Source organism: Tubulanus polymorphus, chromosome 11, assembly GCF_964204645.1.
Source record: "Tubulanus polymorphus chromosome 11, tnTubPoly1.2, whole genome shotgun sequence".
In the NCBI taxonomy this organism is placed as follows: Eukaryota; Metazoa; Nemertea; class Palaeonemertea; order Tubulaniformes; family Tubulanidae; genus Tubulanus; species Tubulanus polymorphus.
This window is the reverse complement of record NC_134035.1, coordinates 10,709,473-10,728,903: the sequence shown is the minus strand read 5'-3', so window position 1 is coordinate 10,728,903 and position 19,431 is coordinate 10,709,473. Positions and strand designations below refer to the sequence as shown.

The following is a 19,431-nucleotide window of genomic DNA, read 5'->3' as shown; positions in this document are numbered from 1 at the left end:
GTGATGAGTGCAATCTTTATCAGCCTAGCGACGGGGAAGAATAGTGTTAACTGTCTGTAGCGAACTGATATAAATATATAGTACAGTTAACGAATAAAAACCCACATTAGATTTGTAGAAACGGTTTATTTCCTTGCAGTTTCGAGGTCAAACTAAACCTCATCTTCAGAGGAACAATAAATTTTTTTATCACGTTGCGTTGCAGAAAATAAGTTAGAACCTAAACTATAGGTTTCCTGCACGATATCGATTGGATTTACGACGAATAGAATCAACTCGTTACAGATCTATTACATGTATCTGAATTCGAAAATTAAAAGAATAGCAGTTTACAGAGGCCTTTGACTTGTCGTAACAGGCTTCGATGACAGCCTTGGAGATTACAAAGATGTATCGAAGCACGTCTTTCAATGCCTTGACACATATTTAGACCGATATGTATTGAAACAAAAGCAATACCAATCAATAAGTCTTCTTGAAATATATCGTAGAAAACATCGATCAACCAATATAATCAAATATATAGAAAACGAATTAATTCAAAGATACCTATTGCTAATTCGTGCTTCCATTATCGACAAACGAACAAGCTTTACAGCTGATATATGATTAACTTAAGGTAAAGATTAGGAAATTAATATGTTTTTGAAATGTTCTGTGCTTAAAAGCGCAAGTAGCGTTTATGATTTTTCATCTTTATCGATGGATAATGTTGAATACAGTCAAAATAGTCATTGACAGTGATCATTCATAATAATTCAATTCTTGATAGTTTAGTGCAATATGATTCAAAAGTGTAAAGGAAGTTTACATTACGTAGTAACTGACAATAATATTCTTACGATTTCTTACCGCTTATGGCTCAGCGCAGACGAGCAGTGTTGTCCCTTACAAAAAGAAGGATGATAAGAAAAAAACAGTTTATATAAATAGGCCTCCAATTTCATGAACTCTAAATGTTGTATGTTTATTTTACGAGGTCATAGACTGCAATAGGGAAGTAGGGAGCGGTTTGATTTCTGGATAGTTGATAATCATTGATTACATTGCAATATATAGCGCGCTATCTTGAGTAAACAGAAGCTCCATATTCGGTAGTTAAACAACGCAGTTACTTCTAAATATAGCTACCGCTGCAGTCAGTCACTGCATGCGAAGACAATCCGTGTTTACCCGCATATATAGAATGGCAATTGGCACGTTGTGTCCGAGGAAGAATCCAAAAACCAACGACGGAATACGCGGACAATTTTTACTGGTTTATTAGAATATAACCGTTAACTGCAATACAAATTACAAACATTAAGGTTTACAGAATATTGTTGTAATTATCAAAATCAATTAAATTGGACGGAAACAGAGGAAACCAACCAACTTACAATTTATTCCGCTCCTTTATGTAACGAAACACTGCAGTGACCAAACCGCCACGCAGTCACAAACCCAACTGAACAGAAATGCACGTACATTGAACCCGGAAATACTCAAACCGTGAAATCAGGATCACAGAAGCGGAAAGAAACATAATTATCCAAAAGCTCTGAAGCAAACCAACAAACCCAACGGTCCGAAACACGTTGTTGAGTATGGAATGTAGGCCATATAACCGTGCATGTTGCTTGACACAAATGTTTTAGTTTATCCCGGTAAAAAGCGACGACATCTGTGAATGAATCGCCCGCAGCGGCTGGCGAGACTGATCGATCAATTCAACTTTAAACACTAGGACTGAAACAGGCGCTATATCAGTGCATAGGAAACAGTAGTGTATAAACGATGCCACCACATCAACTATATTCACTAGGACTGAAACAGGCGCTATATCAGTGCATATAGGAAACAGTAGTGTATAAACGATGCCACCACATCAAGTCATCTCTTCCGACGGGCAGGACACTAAAAACAATGACTACATCTCGTGCAGGTACGCGCGTAAGTTACTGGTGATAATCGCCGTTATAATCGGCACGTTTCTACTCTGGTATTTAGCGCCGGCGATACATCGCAAACAGCTTCTGCGACGTTTGGTCGATGGGCGGCCGGAACAAATCCGAATCTCACCCGGTTCTGATTACAGCGAGGTCGTAGTGATGTGGACGAGCCGTATCGACAGTAGCGGATACGTTATGTTCGGCAGGCAGTCGGCGCGTTTTGAAGCTAGATGTCGAGCCGTTACGATAGAAATCGAAGACTCGATCAATTCCGGGTATTTCATTCCGTATGTTTACAGATGTGAATTGACTAAACTGCTTCCCGGCGCGATATACTTCTACAAAGTGGTCGTGGATCGATATTCTTCGCCGGTATTTCAGTTCAGGACGTTTAACAACGCGGCCGATTCTATCGTTAATTTACTCGTGGGCAGCGACATCGGCGTGCATTCAAAAACCGTGCAGGCTTTAACGAACGAATATCAACTTCGATCGATAGCGTACGACGCCGTGCTACACCTGGGAGATATCGCCTATAATATCGAACCGAACGGTGACTCGTTCATGCGCAAGATGGAGCCACTCGTGTCCCAGCTGTTATACCTGACGATTCCCGGCAATCACGAAAACCAATCGCTGTTTAAACACTATCGACATCGATTCAGTTTGCCCGGCGTGAAATGGCCGATTCCGACGGGAGAAATGCGATACAGTTTCGATCTCGGTAAAACGCATTTTGTTTTCTACGACACGGAACTGTACCAATTTCAACCGCACTACATCAAACAGCAGCACGACTGGTTACGCAAAGATTTACAAAAAGCGAATCTGAACCGCAAACAGCGGCCGTGGATAGTAGTATTCGGGCATCGACCGCTCTACTGTTCGAACTATATCAATCCCGAAACGAACTGTTCCAGTCTGCAAACAGCCATTCGAGAGAGCGTCGAGAGGTTATTCTTCGAACAGGGAGTCGACCTGATCGTCAGCGGTCACGAGCACTCGTACGAACGATCGTGGCCCGTTTACAATTTCAGCGTGTACGGTCACAGCTACGTCGACGCGAAAGCTCCCGTTCATATCGTCAACGGTTCACCGGCTGTGTGGTTCTTTTTGGACGTATTCGAAGACGCCGTAAACCCGAAACCGGAATGGTCGGCGTTCAGATCCGCCGTCGCCGGTGTTGAGAGCTTCGGGCGTTTAGCAGTGGTCAACGATACGCACCTACGTTACACTTGCGTCGAAAGTGTTTCGTCGCGGATTCTGGACGATTTTTGGCTCGTTCAACACAATCATTCGACGAGGCAAGAATCGTTACCAATGTCGTCGATTGTGACCTGAAAGGTGTCCGTGGTTTGAACACATTTATATACCTCTTTTTATGTGCATCAAAAGTCAGATATACGCCGTGCTTTCTTTAAAGCCGTTGCTCACTTAAACGCCTACATTTAAGCAGTTTAAATGTATTTTTGTAGCCCAATTATTATTTTTAACCGCACTGAGACGCAATGTAGTGTGGTCTACAAATGTTTATTGTTATTATTCATCATTAATATCAACATTGCTCAGAGTTATCTCAAATTCAATGGAAATATGATTATTCTTTGTACCACCAAATCATTAAGACTCGATGTCTTTCATCGGTACCAGCAGTCGCGATATAAAGGACTTATATTGTATTTACAAACGGGTATTTGCTACGTTTAAATCCTGAAATCGTTAATAGAGAATCATTGTGAAATAGAGATTGCTAATTTTGTATGATACTTTCTGCAACCTTTGCGTTAGTTGATTCTTTTTTGTCAACAGGATTCCTTTTTAGTTTCGCTGCTTTGATGTTTTTGATTCTACAGCTGCCAGATCTTGATTGAGTTTTTGACTTGAATCTTGACTGCGATTGAATATGAAATTATTTTGTTCGAGTAGGCAGCTGGGTCAATTTGACCGACTCATTTTTCCGGTGGTACGAAGAGGAAATTGATTCGTCCGTCGACTGTTCAAGATAAAAGTTGAAACAGTTGGAAGTCAAAAAGGAAGGCTTTAAACATGTGAGTATTCAATATCTGGATGCTATTTACATGTATAATCACCTGTAAGTTGAGAAGAAGAGCATAATCTAATGCTTCAAATCGAAATACGATTGTGGTTTTTTCGAAATATGTATGAAAATAATCCACAATGTTGCAGTTTTCTCATCAGTAAAATCTCTGAACGTGCGATAAAACGACTTGTTGCGGCTGGTCGTCTATAACCAGAAATAGTCGTTTCAATGCACAAATTTACAACGCACGTCGAAGAATATTTGTTTTTACGCGTGTTCAAATGAATTCTAAGGTTTTGCTCACAATATTACGTATTCTCAAAATGGGCTGGTACAGTGGTTGAAGATTTATAGCAACTTTGTGGGAATAAGTGACGGTAAATCCAGCGCTTTCGCCGATGCAGTCGTTTCTTTGTCTTTTTATCCGCGCGATACTTAGTTTTTCAAATTTATTCTGTCACACGTTTCGGTTATTCGTGCGTAAGAAATTGCGAGTTTACAAATTTTTAAAGAAGTCAAACCTGAGCCTAATATTATTTCGTTTCGTTTATCTCCAGATTATTCAATGGCGTCGGCGTCGATATTGCTGGTAACTAAGACGACGTTTTTGTTGTTATTCGCGTCGTTCGAACTTGGTCTATCCATAAATCAGTTGTTCAAGGTGAGACAGAACTACTTTCAACAGTTTGCGAAGAAAATCGGAGGTTTTAGACATGGACGATTTGACGTGGCGGTCGTGAAGAAATCCGAAGGCGATAACGATGACGGAGAACCGTTTCAGTGGCAATTGAAAAATGATGATTCATCCAACGATCATCCGTACTATGCTCGGTTTATTGCCAAATCCGGCAGCAAGGCTGATAGCAGGCATAGATGGAAAACAGGTTACAAATTCAATTTCGGTTCATACAAAAGCGCTAACGTTGATGTTACCAAAGGCCTCCACAAGAAATTCTCTCCTGGTGGCCATGTCGGCAACGATTTTGACGGAAAAAGGAATAAACCCAAAACAGATCACGGATTTGAACATTTCGATTTGAACGTTTTCCTGAGGAACGGTGATCTACTGACCAGTCGGTATTCGTACCTAGATGAATTCGTATCCATTCGACCCGTCGACAATCTGTTACAGATGACTGACAGTTACACAGAATACTTGCGCTCTAGATTCCCGATGAGAAAATTCTGTAGAAGAAAAGGCGAAGCAAAGCGACTCATGGCGACTTTACAGTTAATGATAGAAGATATGTTGAACTACATTTCTATTAGAATTAGCAAGCGCATTCTCGGTGAGTTAAGCCGTCGGATGACCAGTAGCAATAGTTATGTAGGCGTAAACGTGGATTTCATGTCCATTTTGAACGGCCGGAAATATCGTTCCAAAGCAGATGCAACGACGTCTCCTTTTTATCGTTACCGGACAAATGCAGCTTGGTCTTCCTGGAGACCAAGAAATACCCAGCCTACATCAGCATCTAGTGCACGTATGGCTAAAACAACTACACCTTTTCCCGATACACCAACACTGACAAAGGTCAATGAATTTCAAACAAAATCCAGTGACAATAAGCCATCGAAGCCAACGATCATTTTCACAACAAGCACTTCAAAAATACCTAGAACATCGACTTCTGGTATAACGGTTAGATCGTCGAGTACTGAATCGTATTCTACGACACGCACCTCCACGTCTGCTACTCCGACGAGTTCATCAAGCGGTCATTCAACACGCATGACATCGACAGCTTGGACTTCTTCCTATAGCGCGTCACCAATCGATTTTCAGTCGGAATCTACAACAAAGCCCTACGAATCATCGCCTTTGAAACTAACTGAACCTCATTTATTTTCATCCAGAGCAGCTACATCCTCTGAAATGCTTACTACTACTACCGCATCATCGAAGAGTACTGCCCATAATAACTATAGGACTTCGACGACCGCAATGCCTCGCAAGACCTCACTCAGTGCCACGACTGTGTCCACGACTAAATCACATGAGTCTCCGAAGTACAACGCTAAATTAGTTACTTCACCTCGTATACCCGAAACAATTACGACTAAGTCTGTAGTATATGTGTCAAATACAGCATCTCCGGCCAGTTCGTCCAGCGAAGCGAATGTCTTTACGTCAACAAATAATCCAACTAGTTCAAAGACTAGGACGACGACCGGTACAGTATATACGGATACATCTAATCGGCCTACAAATAGAGCTACGTTGCAGGATTGGACTTCAACGAGCACCGTGCAATCGAATACAGTCTCGAAGGATGCAGAGATAATCTCTACCAGTACTACTGGCTCCGTAACTACCGGTCTAGTTACAGCAACAGCCACTTCTCGGTCAAAGATAGTTGGGCTGATATCATCCATCACGACTCGGCCTAAAACCGATATATTCACCTCAACCACAATCTCCCCGGCTACAGAGACATCTGATAAAGGTAGTTTAACTGTTTCTTCTTCAATACAAGATCAGTCTGAAATGATATCAGGAAAACCAACATTACCGAGTGGTTTTCCTACAGTTGACACTAAGAGTTCAGCGACGAATGGATCATCAACAATAGGAGGTCTTGGCGGCTCTTGGGGCTCGAGAACAAGCAAAGAGGCCGGCTCACACATACTTGGGAAATTCTTTAAATCCAATACGAACAATGATTTGAGAATAAAATCTAAATTTAAAATCTCTTCTCAAAATATATCACAAAGTCGAAATGCGAGTGGAAGTCTCGATGTATACGTTAACGATAAGCGATCAAATGTTGTCAATGAATTAGGTAATGGTCGCGAAAGTTTGGCTGGAAGAAACCGTTTCTACAGTTTGGGCCGAAGCTCGAATTCATCTGGAAGCAAAGGAAAGCTGTTTGCTGGATTAGGTCAACTAGATATTTCGAATCGCATATCTTCAAATGAATCAAGAACAATATTCGGAAATTACCTTGCACGGAAAAGTAGCAAAGCGTCTACCGGCCTGGTGGGTAACAACATCCCATCAGACCCTACATTTCCGTCGATGCGAAACGGAAAACATAACCAAAGCAGTGGATCGTCGAACATAAGTTTAAACGGGTATGGCGGCTACATGAGTATTGATAACACAGGAAATTGGAGTAAGAATTCAAGTAATTTCAACAACATTTACAATTCATCTTCATCTAACAGTAGCATGTATGGGACGGTCGGATTACAGGGTTTGACATCAAATATCGCTGATAATGTTCGATCGAATTCAAATCATTCTACGCATAATGAAACTTCGAGCGGAGTATTTGTCATCGCACCAGCTGGGAGTGGAACCAGTGGAAGAACCACTGGTAAAGCGCTCGGACATAGTGTTTCCTCATCCAGTGGACTATCTGGTTCGATGAAACTCCGTCTCCTGAGTGCTAACTGAAAATCAGGCCCATTATCCATACATTGTCCTTCAGATGGGCGAATGTCAATTTCTTACATTTCCAAGAACAAATACATTACATCGTCGATTCGCATCAGTGCAATATGTTATCCTTTTTCCATTAAACTGTTTCCTGACGTATTCCCCGGTATCGATCCCGATACTGCTAGGCGTGTCTTAGGCTCACACGTTTAAGTTGCATTGTTTAAGTCGGAAGTCGTGGGAGTGCTCCTCCGAAAACTTTTTTTTAAATCAGATACAAAACCGAGCAATTCCACGGCTTTCTAGCATATTTGGAGTGAAGAAGGAAGAAAGTTTGCCCGCAATTTAGCCTCGAATGGTGTAAGTTTGAAAGACACTTACGACGAGAACTAACGAAAAAGTATATATAACCAAAGCTCAATATTTGTAAAGCATCTTCAGGCGTCGGCGAGTGTCGGTAGGTTCGGTAGGTTCATTTGAACTGCCCCCTCCGACCTCCCTAACTCCCAAATACGGGCCTTAAAGTCTAGTGTGCATCAAATATATGAAACTATGATTAAATAAACAATACAATATCCAACGTTGATATATTAGTTTCGTACATAAACTTCATTTATTCGTTTCTTTGAACCGATATTGGATCTAATCATGGACTCTCCGTTTTTAGAGTCCATGGTCTAATGGAGTACGTTCGTTTTTCCAAGTTGTAGCATATGCGTCGATTCGGTCTATTGTGTCGTTATGAATCCTGCTATAGTTCATTATGACCAGATATATACATTTTCGCATCTGATTGGAATCATTCATTGCCTGGTGAACTAGGCGCGTTGGAACAGCTGGATCCTGGGTTCGGAGTGGTCTGTTCAGATTATCGATATCGTCGCTTGTGTTCCTATTGAGCCTCCATATTCCAGTTTCGACTCGCAATTGGAAAGAAACACAACTGACAATCATAAATCGGATTTATGGACACAACGCCACCACGTTAAGTAAGGCTTTTATGTTTCTATGATTACGAAGCGATCAAATAACAAACTTGTAGACATCCATTCGACGATTGATAAAACACATATCCGTGTTGTTACGATTATGTAGTGTGAATCCCACAAAGTACAGTTCGAAAATGGCACTGGGCCTAGAGGTTTATCCAACGATTCGACTATATTTCAAAAGTCATCCTCGGGAAACTACGAAGTAACATATTCAAACTGTTTTCGTTATTATTGTGAGATTCTCTCTACATCTATTTTGATTCTATATTTTAAACTTAAACATAAAAAGCTAACCGCATTATTGAAATAGACATTTATACGGGTAAGTTGATATACACTTTTATCGAAAGATGGTAATAGTCCGTATGGTATCATTGCTACAGCGAATCCGAATTTATAGAGCGATAAATCTGGACTCTTCGTTTAATTGTCCGGGGTTCTTCTGGTTAAAAGTTTTGGAATTTTTTGTCGAAGTTTTGAAAGAAAAGTAGCGAATATGCGTATATACGTAGCAATTTCGGACAACGCAGCATTGAATTATGCTATTATCATAAGAGAAGACCTGTAGTTGTTTAATTTGGAAACTCGGTCGGACACAGGAGACGCATCTTTTGTGTATTTACCAGCTACATTACGGTGACGAGTCACATATATAGCGCCAAACGTACTTTCCTGCCAAGTCATCCGTAGCTAACAGTGCTGCTATCAATCTACATCATTTATAGGTTTTGCCATTATATCTAACATAAATGATATCATAAAGTGATCTAGCAGCCATACGCTCTTTTCCCTTTGACTTCGTTACGTCATACACAGGATGGTCAAACAACAAAAGCAACGAGCAAATTATGACGTCACGCCCAAAACCGCTTTCGGGGGTTTATCATTTTTGGTTATAGGACAAATCACCTTTTAGGAATATATATATATATATATATATATATATATATATATATATATATATATATATATATATATATATATATATATATATATATATATATATATATATATATATATATATATATATATATATATATATATATATATATATATAGATATATAGATATATATATATATATATATATATATATATATATATAGATATATAGATATATATATATATATAGATATATATATATATATATATAATATATACATAGATATCTGCCTCCATAAAAACTGTATATACAGTGTATATATATACATATGTCAGTCATTTTCAATTAACTTCGTTTATCTGAAACCAATACCAATACGGATTCATTTACGAATTTCGACGACATGACATCGGTTTGTCGATGTTGACGAGTTCGCGTTGTACGGTTCGCTCGCCAATGCAATACAACAGAATGATCGACCTAAATTTCGGACTATATTTACTATTAAAAAAAAATAACATTCCGTAGAAAAATTGGTTTCGAAATATAGTAATGAATTTCTTTTTGAACGGCTTCGATTGAACATTCAAATGTTTTCTAATGATTCTCGAAAAATACTTGGAGAAAATTTATGAACGACACACTAATAAAAACTACAAGTAAAACTCGTTCGAATTGCGGTATGATTTTTTTATTCTGATATAACTCGTGTAAGCCCTCCAATAAAGAAACCGCTCGTACGAGTAATGGACATCATTTCTTGTATATATGTTAATTAAAAGCCTATCGATTATCGATTGTACGTTTCCCAGAGATGAAAAAATGTATATATATATATATATATATATATATATATATATATATATATATATATATATATATATATATATATATATATATATATATATATATATATATATATATATATATATATATATATATATATATATATATATATGAATATATATAACAATTTTTTTGTGGATAACTTTTTCACACACCGGAATAAAACGCTTGGAAATTCGTTCACTACGCCGCCAGAACCACTTGTTATAATTGCGCAGCACTAAAAGGCCTCAATATCATTATTCGTGATTCGACTTTTTTAGCATTATATTTCAGCGATCGCCATGCATTGTCCTGACTTTCGATGCTTGAAAGAAACGAGAGAAGGTGAATTGCACTGAAAATGCTTCGTTGGAAACGTCGGGAGAAGCAGTTGGCGAAAATCGCCGGATGCTTATTCGTCGCTTATCTGTGTCTGGTATACCCTGCGTGTAAACACGGACGTTTGCCGATTGGTGATGACCGAATGGAAATAGTAACGACAGTTAAAACCCGACGGATCGTAGCGAACCGCGGAATCTCCTCGGACGGCCGCATGGAAAGTGACGTCACGCGTATCAATGACGAACAAAAAATCAACAACGCACATTTTCTGTCGAACGACACCGATTTTAGAATTGTGATTATCGTGCAAGTTCACAAGCGACTACAATATCTCCGAAAGCTGCTCGCTTCTTTGAGCCGGTCGAGACATATCGACGAAACGCTGGTGATACTCAGCCACGACTTCTACTCGGCGGAAATCAACGAGTTCGTCCGGAAACAGTCGGTTTTCCCCGTAAGTCAAAACGCTTAATATTTCAACGGTTTCTTTGTTGAAACGTTTATGGAATTTTTGAAAATACCGATAAACGATAGCTGCTGATCAACGGGACTTCGAATGCGAATCGAACATCCACAATCATATTCTTGGTCGAAAGGGAGGACAGGCAGGACAATATATAGATATTCAAAGAACTATTATTGGATATTTTTATGTGATTTGCTCGATGATTGTCAATACGTTACATCTTCAGGAACACATATTGTCGATTAGATAATCGAAGGAATCTTTCCTTATTTTCCAGCTGTTGCAGATATTCTATCCCACTACGATTCAACAGTTTCCTGACGTATTCCCCGGTACCGATCCCGATGACTGCCCCCGAGACATCGGACAACAGAAGTAAGAAATAATCTATTCATAATTCCAAGTAACGTAGCCGCAACTGGAAATAGGTCGTATCTTATGAATCGCAGATTCGAGCAACTGGTTCGACGCAGTCATTTGCATGCTGGTGAAAACTACATTGTAACGAGTCATGGGCTCCGGGCTTAGCTCATGTAACTATCGATGTTTTTCTTTCTTTGAAGTATTTTCAAATCTGCTGTAAAGAACCATATGGTATTGCGTACCATATGGTCTATTGACGCATATGGTGTTTCCATATAAGTCATCGATACAAGTAACAACCAAAAATCCATAACCTTATATTTCTATACTATTTCTTAATCGTTATCGGCATATTTCCAAGACATATTTTCTACTTGTTAACCGTTTCATCCTAATCAAAAATTTTTCCGTTTACAGAGCTTTAGAAAAGAATTGCAATAACGCCAAATATCCGGATATGTACGGACATTATAGGGAAGCGAAAATTACACAAACGAAACACCATTGGATATGGAAGGTAATGGAGGATAGGTTTTTAATGTACTTTTATATGCATCCGAATCATCGATCTAAGATGTCGTTGCACAAATGATAGTGTTTGAAATAGGTTTTGTGGATTGTGAAAATAACGATTACAATATTGCTCCAAAAAATAACGTTCGCGCAGAGAGCAGAAGAACATGTTGTTCGAAGAAGAATATTGATTGTTGAATGACTCGTAGAATTACACGCAGAATTACTTCCAGATTTCCTCGCAGATTTCCTCGCAGAATTACTCTCTGTGTGGGCATTACAGTGGCGATCACACGTCGAGCATTTTTGGCCGTTGCAAAATCAGGTTGAAAGGACCAAACCCCCGACCAAAAACATTCGACCAGGCCCGAGCGAAATATAGCCCATGCAAAATCGTCTCCTTGTGGTCGCGGCTTATCGTTCAGTAGAACGTAAATTACGTTGGACCACTCGGCTAAATGGTTGTATACCTCACCTAGAAATGTAGATAGTTGTTTGAAGTGAAGATAAGTGTTGTGAAGATCGCGACTGAAGCAAATTAATTGACTACCAAAGCTTAATAGTTGCCTATTTCGACGTCGAAACGTGTTGTTTTGCAAACGCCATACATTCGTGTATTTCTTTCTAGCTGCGTCGAGTTTTCGACGAACTGAGAGCGACAAGACGATACGACGGACCCGTACTTCTGCTCGAGGAAGATCACTACGTCGTCGATGATTTCGTTCACGTTGTTGGAAAACTGACCGAATCGTGGGGCAGGTAAACCTCGTCTCTATGCTTTACGCCTAGGTTAGCAACTATACTGTCAGCTAACTTGATCAGCTACGTAAACACTCACATCTGTACCGGCAACGTTGACAGTTCACAATCTAAACCAAATAATCAGACAGCTATACCAACTGTAGATAGTTGAGGCTATTTTCAGTCTGGATATATAGATAGATAGAACAAAAGTTATAACAACTGTTTGTAGAATTTATATTGTTGGTGAAACAACTAGCTATACCAACTACTTAGTAATCTGCATCAGCTCAGCAGACTAATTGTAGATATACCAATTTATACCCTACATTTATAAAGCTTTACCAATCTATACAGACTAAAGCAGAACACAATACCACCTATTTATATGCTTTTTGAATCATTAAAACATATAACAATCTAATTATATGTGTTTATATGACATACATGTATAAACATATGTCAATCTTTTCCCTACACAGAAAGCTATACTTAAATCAGCTATGTATAAGAAAGCTTTAGGTAATTTGATGATTCGTGGGCAGCGGCTGATTTTTCTATACGTTGAGCGCTTACTCGTGTTGCAGACTGGTAGAATCTTTTTAATGCGTTCATCCAGCTTTGAGGAAAGTAAACACATTACAATCCAAATGTTTGCATAGATTGAAATTGACATCCAAACTCAGTAATATCAACGATTCGAAAATTGCATTTTACACCTATTAGCAATATATACAGGCTCGTGCCTGGGCACTGTTTCAAGTGTTGTTCGGTATCGTGAATTAGACATCAGTACCGTAATTGAAATATTTATGGCGAATGAGAACAAAACACGGAACGGAAATTTTCCGATTGTATTAAACTATCAAATAAGGAAAATAATGCTGCTAATGACTCTTCAATGGTCATTACAACGTGTTATTATTTAATTTGCGTGTCTGCCTGATCGTGATTTAGCAGAACCAGGCAAACTAGGAAATGTATATGTATCTTATTCCGTTGTTTTAGGTGGTGCAGTGATTGTCATGTCGGTGCGTTGGGAAATTATCGAAAGCTAAACGCTATCGGAGATCTGACGAGGACGGTAATTATTCAGGCATAAACCGACAATAGACTGCAAACACGAATAGACATAGAAATGTGGATATTGCGAATAAAAGGAAAAAATGATTTTTCAAACCCAACGACCACGACGCAAGGAAGCACGGAAACAGGGTGAAATAACATTTTGGTTTCCATAGACAAATGGCTGTCCAATATCAATAGTAGATAAAAACCCACAATAAAAAGAAAAACTATCTGGTAGCTTAACGTTTCAACTCAATTCTATGAGCCATTTTCAAAAACTGTTTTTGAAAATGGCTCATAGAATTGAGTTGAGACGTTAAGCTACCAGATAGTTTTTCTTTTTATTGTGGGTTTTTATCTACTAGTGAAATAACATGTTTCCGAGCGTTAACCTGCGTCCTGTGCGTTTACGAGAGAGACGGGAAGCGTGGTTTCGGGAACAATGTTTCGGAGATTAAACTTGGTCTGTTTCCGTGTTTTAATCCTGGGTTTTGACTTTCTTCCAAGGCTCCCGTATATAACTTAAAACGACTTTTTAAATTATAAATTCGTTTATTATCTCTCGACTAGATGTATATAATCTCTTCCTGGAGCTCTGCTCTCTCAACCTCTAAAAACTTCTAACTTTCTTAAACCCCTTTTAAACCTTTCTTTAACAACAATAAACGCTCCCTTTTTATATCATTTTCTCTTTAGTAACGTGTGCAGGCCCTCTTCCACACATGGTTTGGAATTCGTGGATTGTGACGTATTCCTACGTCACAACATTTCTCCAATCCATGTATGGGTGATCATGTATCTGCACTCGTCACAATTATCTAAAAATATCTTTTTGCACTCATCAGAGTCCATGGCCGCACCATATTAGGTTTTCCTACGTAGACACATACGTCACTTCCAGACTTATTTATTTATATTACTTCTATCTATGTTTATGTATGACGTACGCATCCACGCAGGTTGTCTTGTAACTGCAACACTGGTAATGAATTCCAGCTTCCGTACATTACTTGTTGGTATAGTTTAACCGCTGATAACCGAAACCTACTAAGTTCCCTAAAAGCTTGTTTATATAATTTATGAAAGCCCAATGATATATGTTCTGAAAGTCTCCACAATAGGACGACAATAAATAAACCATTTTACAGTTGCTAGCCGCCATTTTGTTAGGGTACTTTTGTCCCGTATTGTTGGGTCATTTTTTTCTCTTTTTTAAAAACTATCCGTGATGTGTATTGTATCATATTTCATCTGTCGATGGATGGATTTTGACAACTTCAGCAACATTCAAACCGCGTGAATCTCTAGTTTTCAGTTATGTTAAAATCATTCCTCAAATTTACAACAATGCGACATGAGAGCGATATAAAAATCGGTTCTCAGTTTTTGCCGTGCGCATAGAAATCCAGGGTACTGAATTTGAAGTTCGTTATTTTCAGAAATAATTTTCTAAAAAATCCAAACATTTCAAGCACTGTGCGCATAAATGCCCCCTTTTAGGTGAACTTTGAAATTTTAAGATATCTTGCCTAGTTTTTTTCCTATGGCTCTTTAACTGCAGCGCGTGTATTGTCATTCCGAGATTCGGCGCTGTTTTCTTTGCGTGTATTTCAGTATATGGGTGTTATTTCTTCATTTTCACTACACTTGTCTCTACGGAAAATGGTTTTAATTGTTGGTACGAGTATCAGGTTTAAATATCACGTCGTTTATGCAATATAATAGATCGGAGACATTAGAGATGTTGGGGTTTAAGGGATTTTTCTGACCAGTTTTAGCAGCGAGACTGAGCGGCATTTTGATCACGCATTCGAAGTTGCGCGCGGGAAGAGAATATATGGGCCTATATCGAGATGGAAGAAGAAATGAAATATAGCACTCAAAATCGAGTATGATGACCATTTAAATCAGTAGTCTATCAATAAATTTACATAAAAATCTACTGAAATTAGATGGATGGAGAAGTGGTCAAAAAGCTGGACAAATGGGGTGGGGCAAATATTCAGCTACTTTCTATGAATACTTTCTATTAAGTACACTCAAGATTGATTAGATTGGGAAAAAAATATAGGAAAACGTTTTCTTTTTTTCGAATGTCAGACGCAGGTGATAAAAAGTAAAAAGTGACATCTACCATCACCAAAAACGCAAGAAGTGTGTGGATTGCATTTACAACAAAAGAGTGATATTTTGGGTTTTCTTGGGTGCATGTACGTAAGCCTCTGCCTGCCGTAAAAGCGGTTACCATTACAGCCATTACGAACTAGCGCCGGAGAACGGAATACAGTATTAATGCCGTAATATTTAAACCTGATACTCGTACCAACAATTAAAACCATTTTCCGTAGAGATAAGTGTAGTGAAAATGAAGAAATAACACCCATATACTGAAATACACGCAAAGAAAACAGCGCCAAATCTCGGAATGACAATACACGCGCTGCAGTTAAAGAGCCATAGGAAAAAAACTAGGCAAGATATCTTAAAATTTCAAAGTTCACCTGAAAGGGGGCGTTTATGCGCACAGTGCTTGAAATGTTTGGATTTTTTAGAAAATTATTTCTGAAAAAAACGAACTCTAAAGTTCAGTACCCTGGATTTCTATGCGCACGGCAAAAACTGACCACCGATTTTTATATCGCTCTCATGTCGCATTGTTGTAAATTTGAGAAATGATTTTAACATAACTGAAAACTAGAGATTCACGCGGTTTGAATGTTGCTGAAGTTGTCAAAATCCATCCATGGACAGATGAAATATGATACAATACACATCACGGATAGTTTTTAAAAAAGAGAAAAAAATGACCCAACAATACGGGACAAAAGTACCCTAACAAAATGGCGGCTAGCAACTGTAAAATGGTTTATTGTACTAAACAGTTTACTGTAAAAAATGTCAAAATCTGTCCAACAATGCAGGACCCGCGGGACCACCTCAAAATGGCGCCTGGTAACTTAAAAATCTCTATTCCGTATAATAAACTGTGAATTCAACTCTGTATTCAATAAATACTGAAACTTGAACATATATTCAGACACTGAACTGCCATCAAAATTAACAGTTAGCAATAAATCCGTATGCTGCATATATATACTAAACGGAGCGTCATAAATGATAATCGCTGCCTGTTTATTCCAGGTGGAAATTACTCAATGGATATCGTCGTCGCATAATATGGGTATAGTGATGAATCGGACATTCTGGAATAGATTTTCGACGTGTCTGAGCGAATTTTGTCATTACGATGATTATAACTGGGACTGGACGTTACAACATGTTGGAAACGTGTGCTTTAAACCACCAAAATTCAACTGCCTCGCTTTAAGTTCGCCTAGGGTTTTCCACATTGGGGAATGGTAGGTACATAGTATCAATAATAACAGTGATTATGATAATAATGGAATTACCATTCTTGTAGACTTAGAGACATTTTCCATCGATCAAACTGTAGGCGTTCGACACTTACAACAAGCAGCGTTTAACATCTAAGTAACTCCCAGAAACAATTTTCCCCACAGCCATAGAACTTTTCCAATGCACTTAATAAGAAATTAATGGATGTTGTATTCATCGAATTAATGAATGCATAGATGCTTTGATAATTCCAATAATTCTAATTACATCGGGGAATGATACTGCTTAGGGGGTTTGCAGAGTAAAACATGGAATTCGTCGTCGATTTGATTTGAATTACATCTACACAAACAGTTTTCGCGTGACAAATACGAATGTACGTGTCATGTATGAGACAGTGTCCAACAATGATTTGGCAAATTTCGTCCCAAGATAGCAATAGAAATATGAATTCATTTCCATTAAAGTGTGACGTTATTGGACGTTCCTAAAAATGTATATGGTAGAGGAGGGAAATGTTTGGAAAATAATACGCGGCTACACGAAGATACTAAATCAGCCTGTCGAAGCCGACAGAAGCATCCATAATGCATTCAATCATACTCGCTCGCCATGCATAAAAACAGACGATTGAAGCTTTATAAATAAATACAAACCGAAAATGATACATCTTATAAATCACATGTACATAAATAATGGTTTATTGAATGATGTTTACTATAGGGGCTGTTTAATGATTTAATTCAAGTACGCTTGAAGACAAGTTCACTTTGAAATAATCGAATTGATTCAGGGAAAGTATTCTATAGATAAACCATGGACGTATAATGGATAAACTAAGGTTGCCACAGTAGATTGCGGCACATGTGGGCTTTTCACATACATTATACAGCGAACAGATGACACCAGTATCGATGACCAACCCAAGTATCGCTGTTTCGTAGAGGATTTTCTTGTATTACATATTACCGGGGTTGGTCATTGATACCGTTTTTATTCATTCATTATCATTAGTACATTAGTACATTAGTGACCCCCAAACGAGGTGAATATACGAAACCACTATGAACAGATTTGAAAGCAATGTATGATTCAAACATTTAAAAAAAAGTCAAAAACACGCGACGTTTTATACTCTGTTTACAGATCATCTGCTGGGGCCGGCTGTTGGTCAAAGGTTGGTCAACGATAACCGGCTGATAAATACCACTGATGATGAAGTTTTAATTGCCACTATGTCAACTATCTACCAGTTAACTCTAACCAACTGTGAGCGAGTAGTCCCTGTGTGTATGGATATCTAAAAACAGGACGTTTGTTTATGAAGAATGAACTCTCAAAGATATGCGACAAGACAGACCCCTGTGGATTGTCGCGGACTAAATAAACTAAATACGTGTCGTCTTTTCTTTCAGCGAGGGACTACATCATAAAGGCACTAATTGTAACCCAGATCAACGCGTTATCGAAATTGAACGCGTTATCGCTCGGTCGAAAAAGTCGCTTTATCCCAGCGAACTTATGGTTACGAAGGGAAGAGCGTCATTTCGAAAAGCGGCGAAACCCAATGGCGGCTGGGGCGATATTCGAGACCACGATTTATGCATGAAAAACGGTCAAAAGTCGAACAAGACAACATAGAAATTTTGATAAACTCTTGTATCTGATATTTTGAAAATTGTTAGAATTCGTTTTGATGTTAATGTCAATATCATGATATAGAAAATACGTATTTTCATAGCGTGTAGGCATATCGTGATTTTAATGTGATGGGCGACCCTATTTCGTAAATGATGAATAGTTTATGGAAAGTGTACAATGATGAAGCATTAACACATGAATTTTAAGCAATAGACCGTGTTTATAGGCGCGCAACGTGATGATACAAAAAATTATAGATTCATTTCGACGAAAATGATAGCTGTTTCAAAACAATCATATTGAGTTAATAGTGTAAAAGTAGTATAAAAGTCGCTGGTAATGAGGAGATTATGAAATAATGTTTTTATCATGTTACCCATCAGCAATGTTGCCCTTTGTCTTGGCAATACGATCCTATCGACTAGGGCAGTGCGTTTATAATCATCGGCGTCCCCGGAACTTCTCAGGGAGAGGCACATTTCTCAAATTCTATAACGCAAGCTGGGCTTGGTCAACCTTGCGATACGACACGATCACCGCGTCGCAAGGCGGCAAACTACAGTTCAATTTCTAAACTATAATATGTAAATGATACTTGTTTTATTGATGTAGTCCCGCTATGTTAAATGTACTTTTTTGGAAAAATAAATTGTATGATTTGTGATGTAAGGTATATTTTCTTTTCAGCATTTTATAAAGGGCATCTTTGGCCAAAACGAAAGTCGTTTCTCGCCACCTCGCCGCGACCGGTTCTTCGGGACGCTCATGTATACTGCATCACGTTTAAGGTCACCATAAGTTGATTGTATTTTCGCACCATGCGTTGCTATCGTTTGTGCGCCTACGTCGATGCTTGGTTGCTACCGATATTGCGCGGCCTTAATC

General features: G+C 38.6%; 2 protein-coding genes across 2 annotated transcripts; both read left to right on the top strand.

Moving 5' to 3' along the window:
* The first annotated feature begins 1,856 nt into the window (after positions 1-1,856).
* On the top strand, positions 1,857-3,272 carry LOC141913339 (acid phosphatase type 7-like). The gene has a single exon (XM_074804844.1). The coding sequence runs from the start codon at positions 1,857-1,859 to the stop codon at positions 3,270-3,272; it is 1,416 nt and encodes a 471-aa protein (XP_074660945.1).
* Positions 3,273-10,416: 7,144 nt separating this feature from the next.
* Positions 10,417-19,046, top strand: LOC141913338 (alpha-1,6-mannosyl-glycoprotein 2-beta-N-acetylglucosaminyltransferase-like). Its single transcript, XM_074804843.1, has 7 exons — positions 10,417-10,851; positions 11,141-11,238; positions 11,644-11,743; positions 12,368-12,498; positions 13,489-13,564; positions 16,690-16,907; positions 18,321-19,046. The coding sequence occupies exons 1-7, from the start codon at positions 10,417-10,419 to the stop codon at positions 18,544-18,546; spliced, it is 1,284 nt and encodes a 427-aa protein (XP_074660944.1). The 3' UTR covers positions 18,547-19,046.
* Positions 19,047-19,431: the final 385 nt, after the last annotated feature.

Excerpts from the sequence above, each read along its gene's own strand:
- LOC141913339 (XM_074804844.1), top strand. The coding sequence starts at position 1,857 with ATGCCACCACATCAAGTCATCTCTTCCGACGGGCAGGACACTAAAAAC.
- LOC141913338 (XM_074804843.1), top strand. The coding sequence starts at position 10,417 with ATGCTTCGTTGGAAACGTCGGGAGAAGCAGTTGGCGAAAATCGCCGGA. Across the intron at positions 11,239-11,643 it reads CGAGACATCGGACAACAGAA|AGCTTTAGAAAAGAATTGCA; the intron begins GTAAGAAATAAT and ends TTCCGTTTACAG. Across the intron at positions 12,499-13,488 it reads CTGACCGAATCGTGGGGCAG|GTGGTGCAGTGATTGTCATG; the intron begins GTAAACCTCGTC and ends CCGTTGTTTTAG.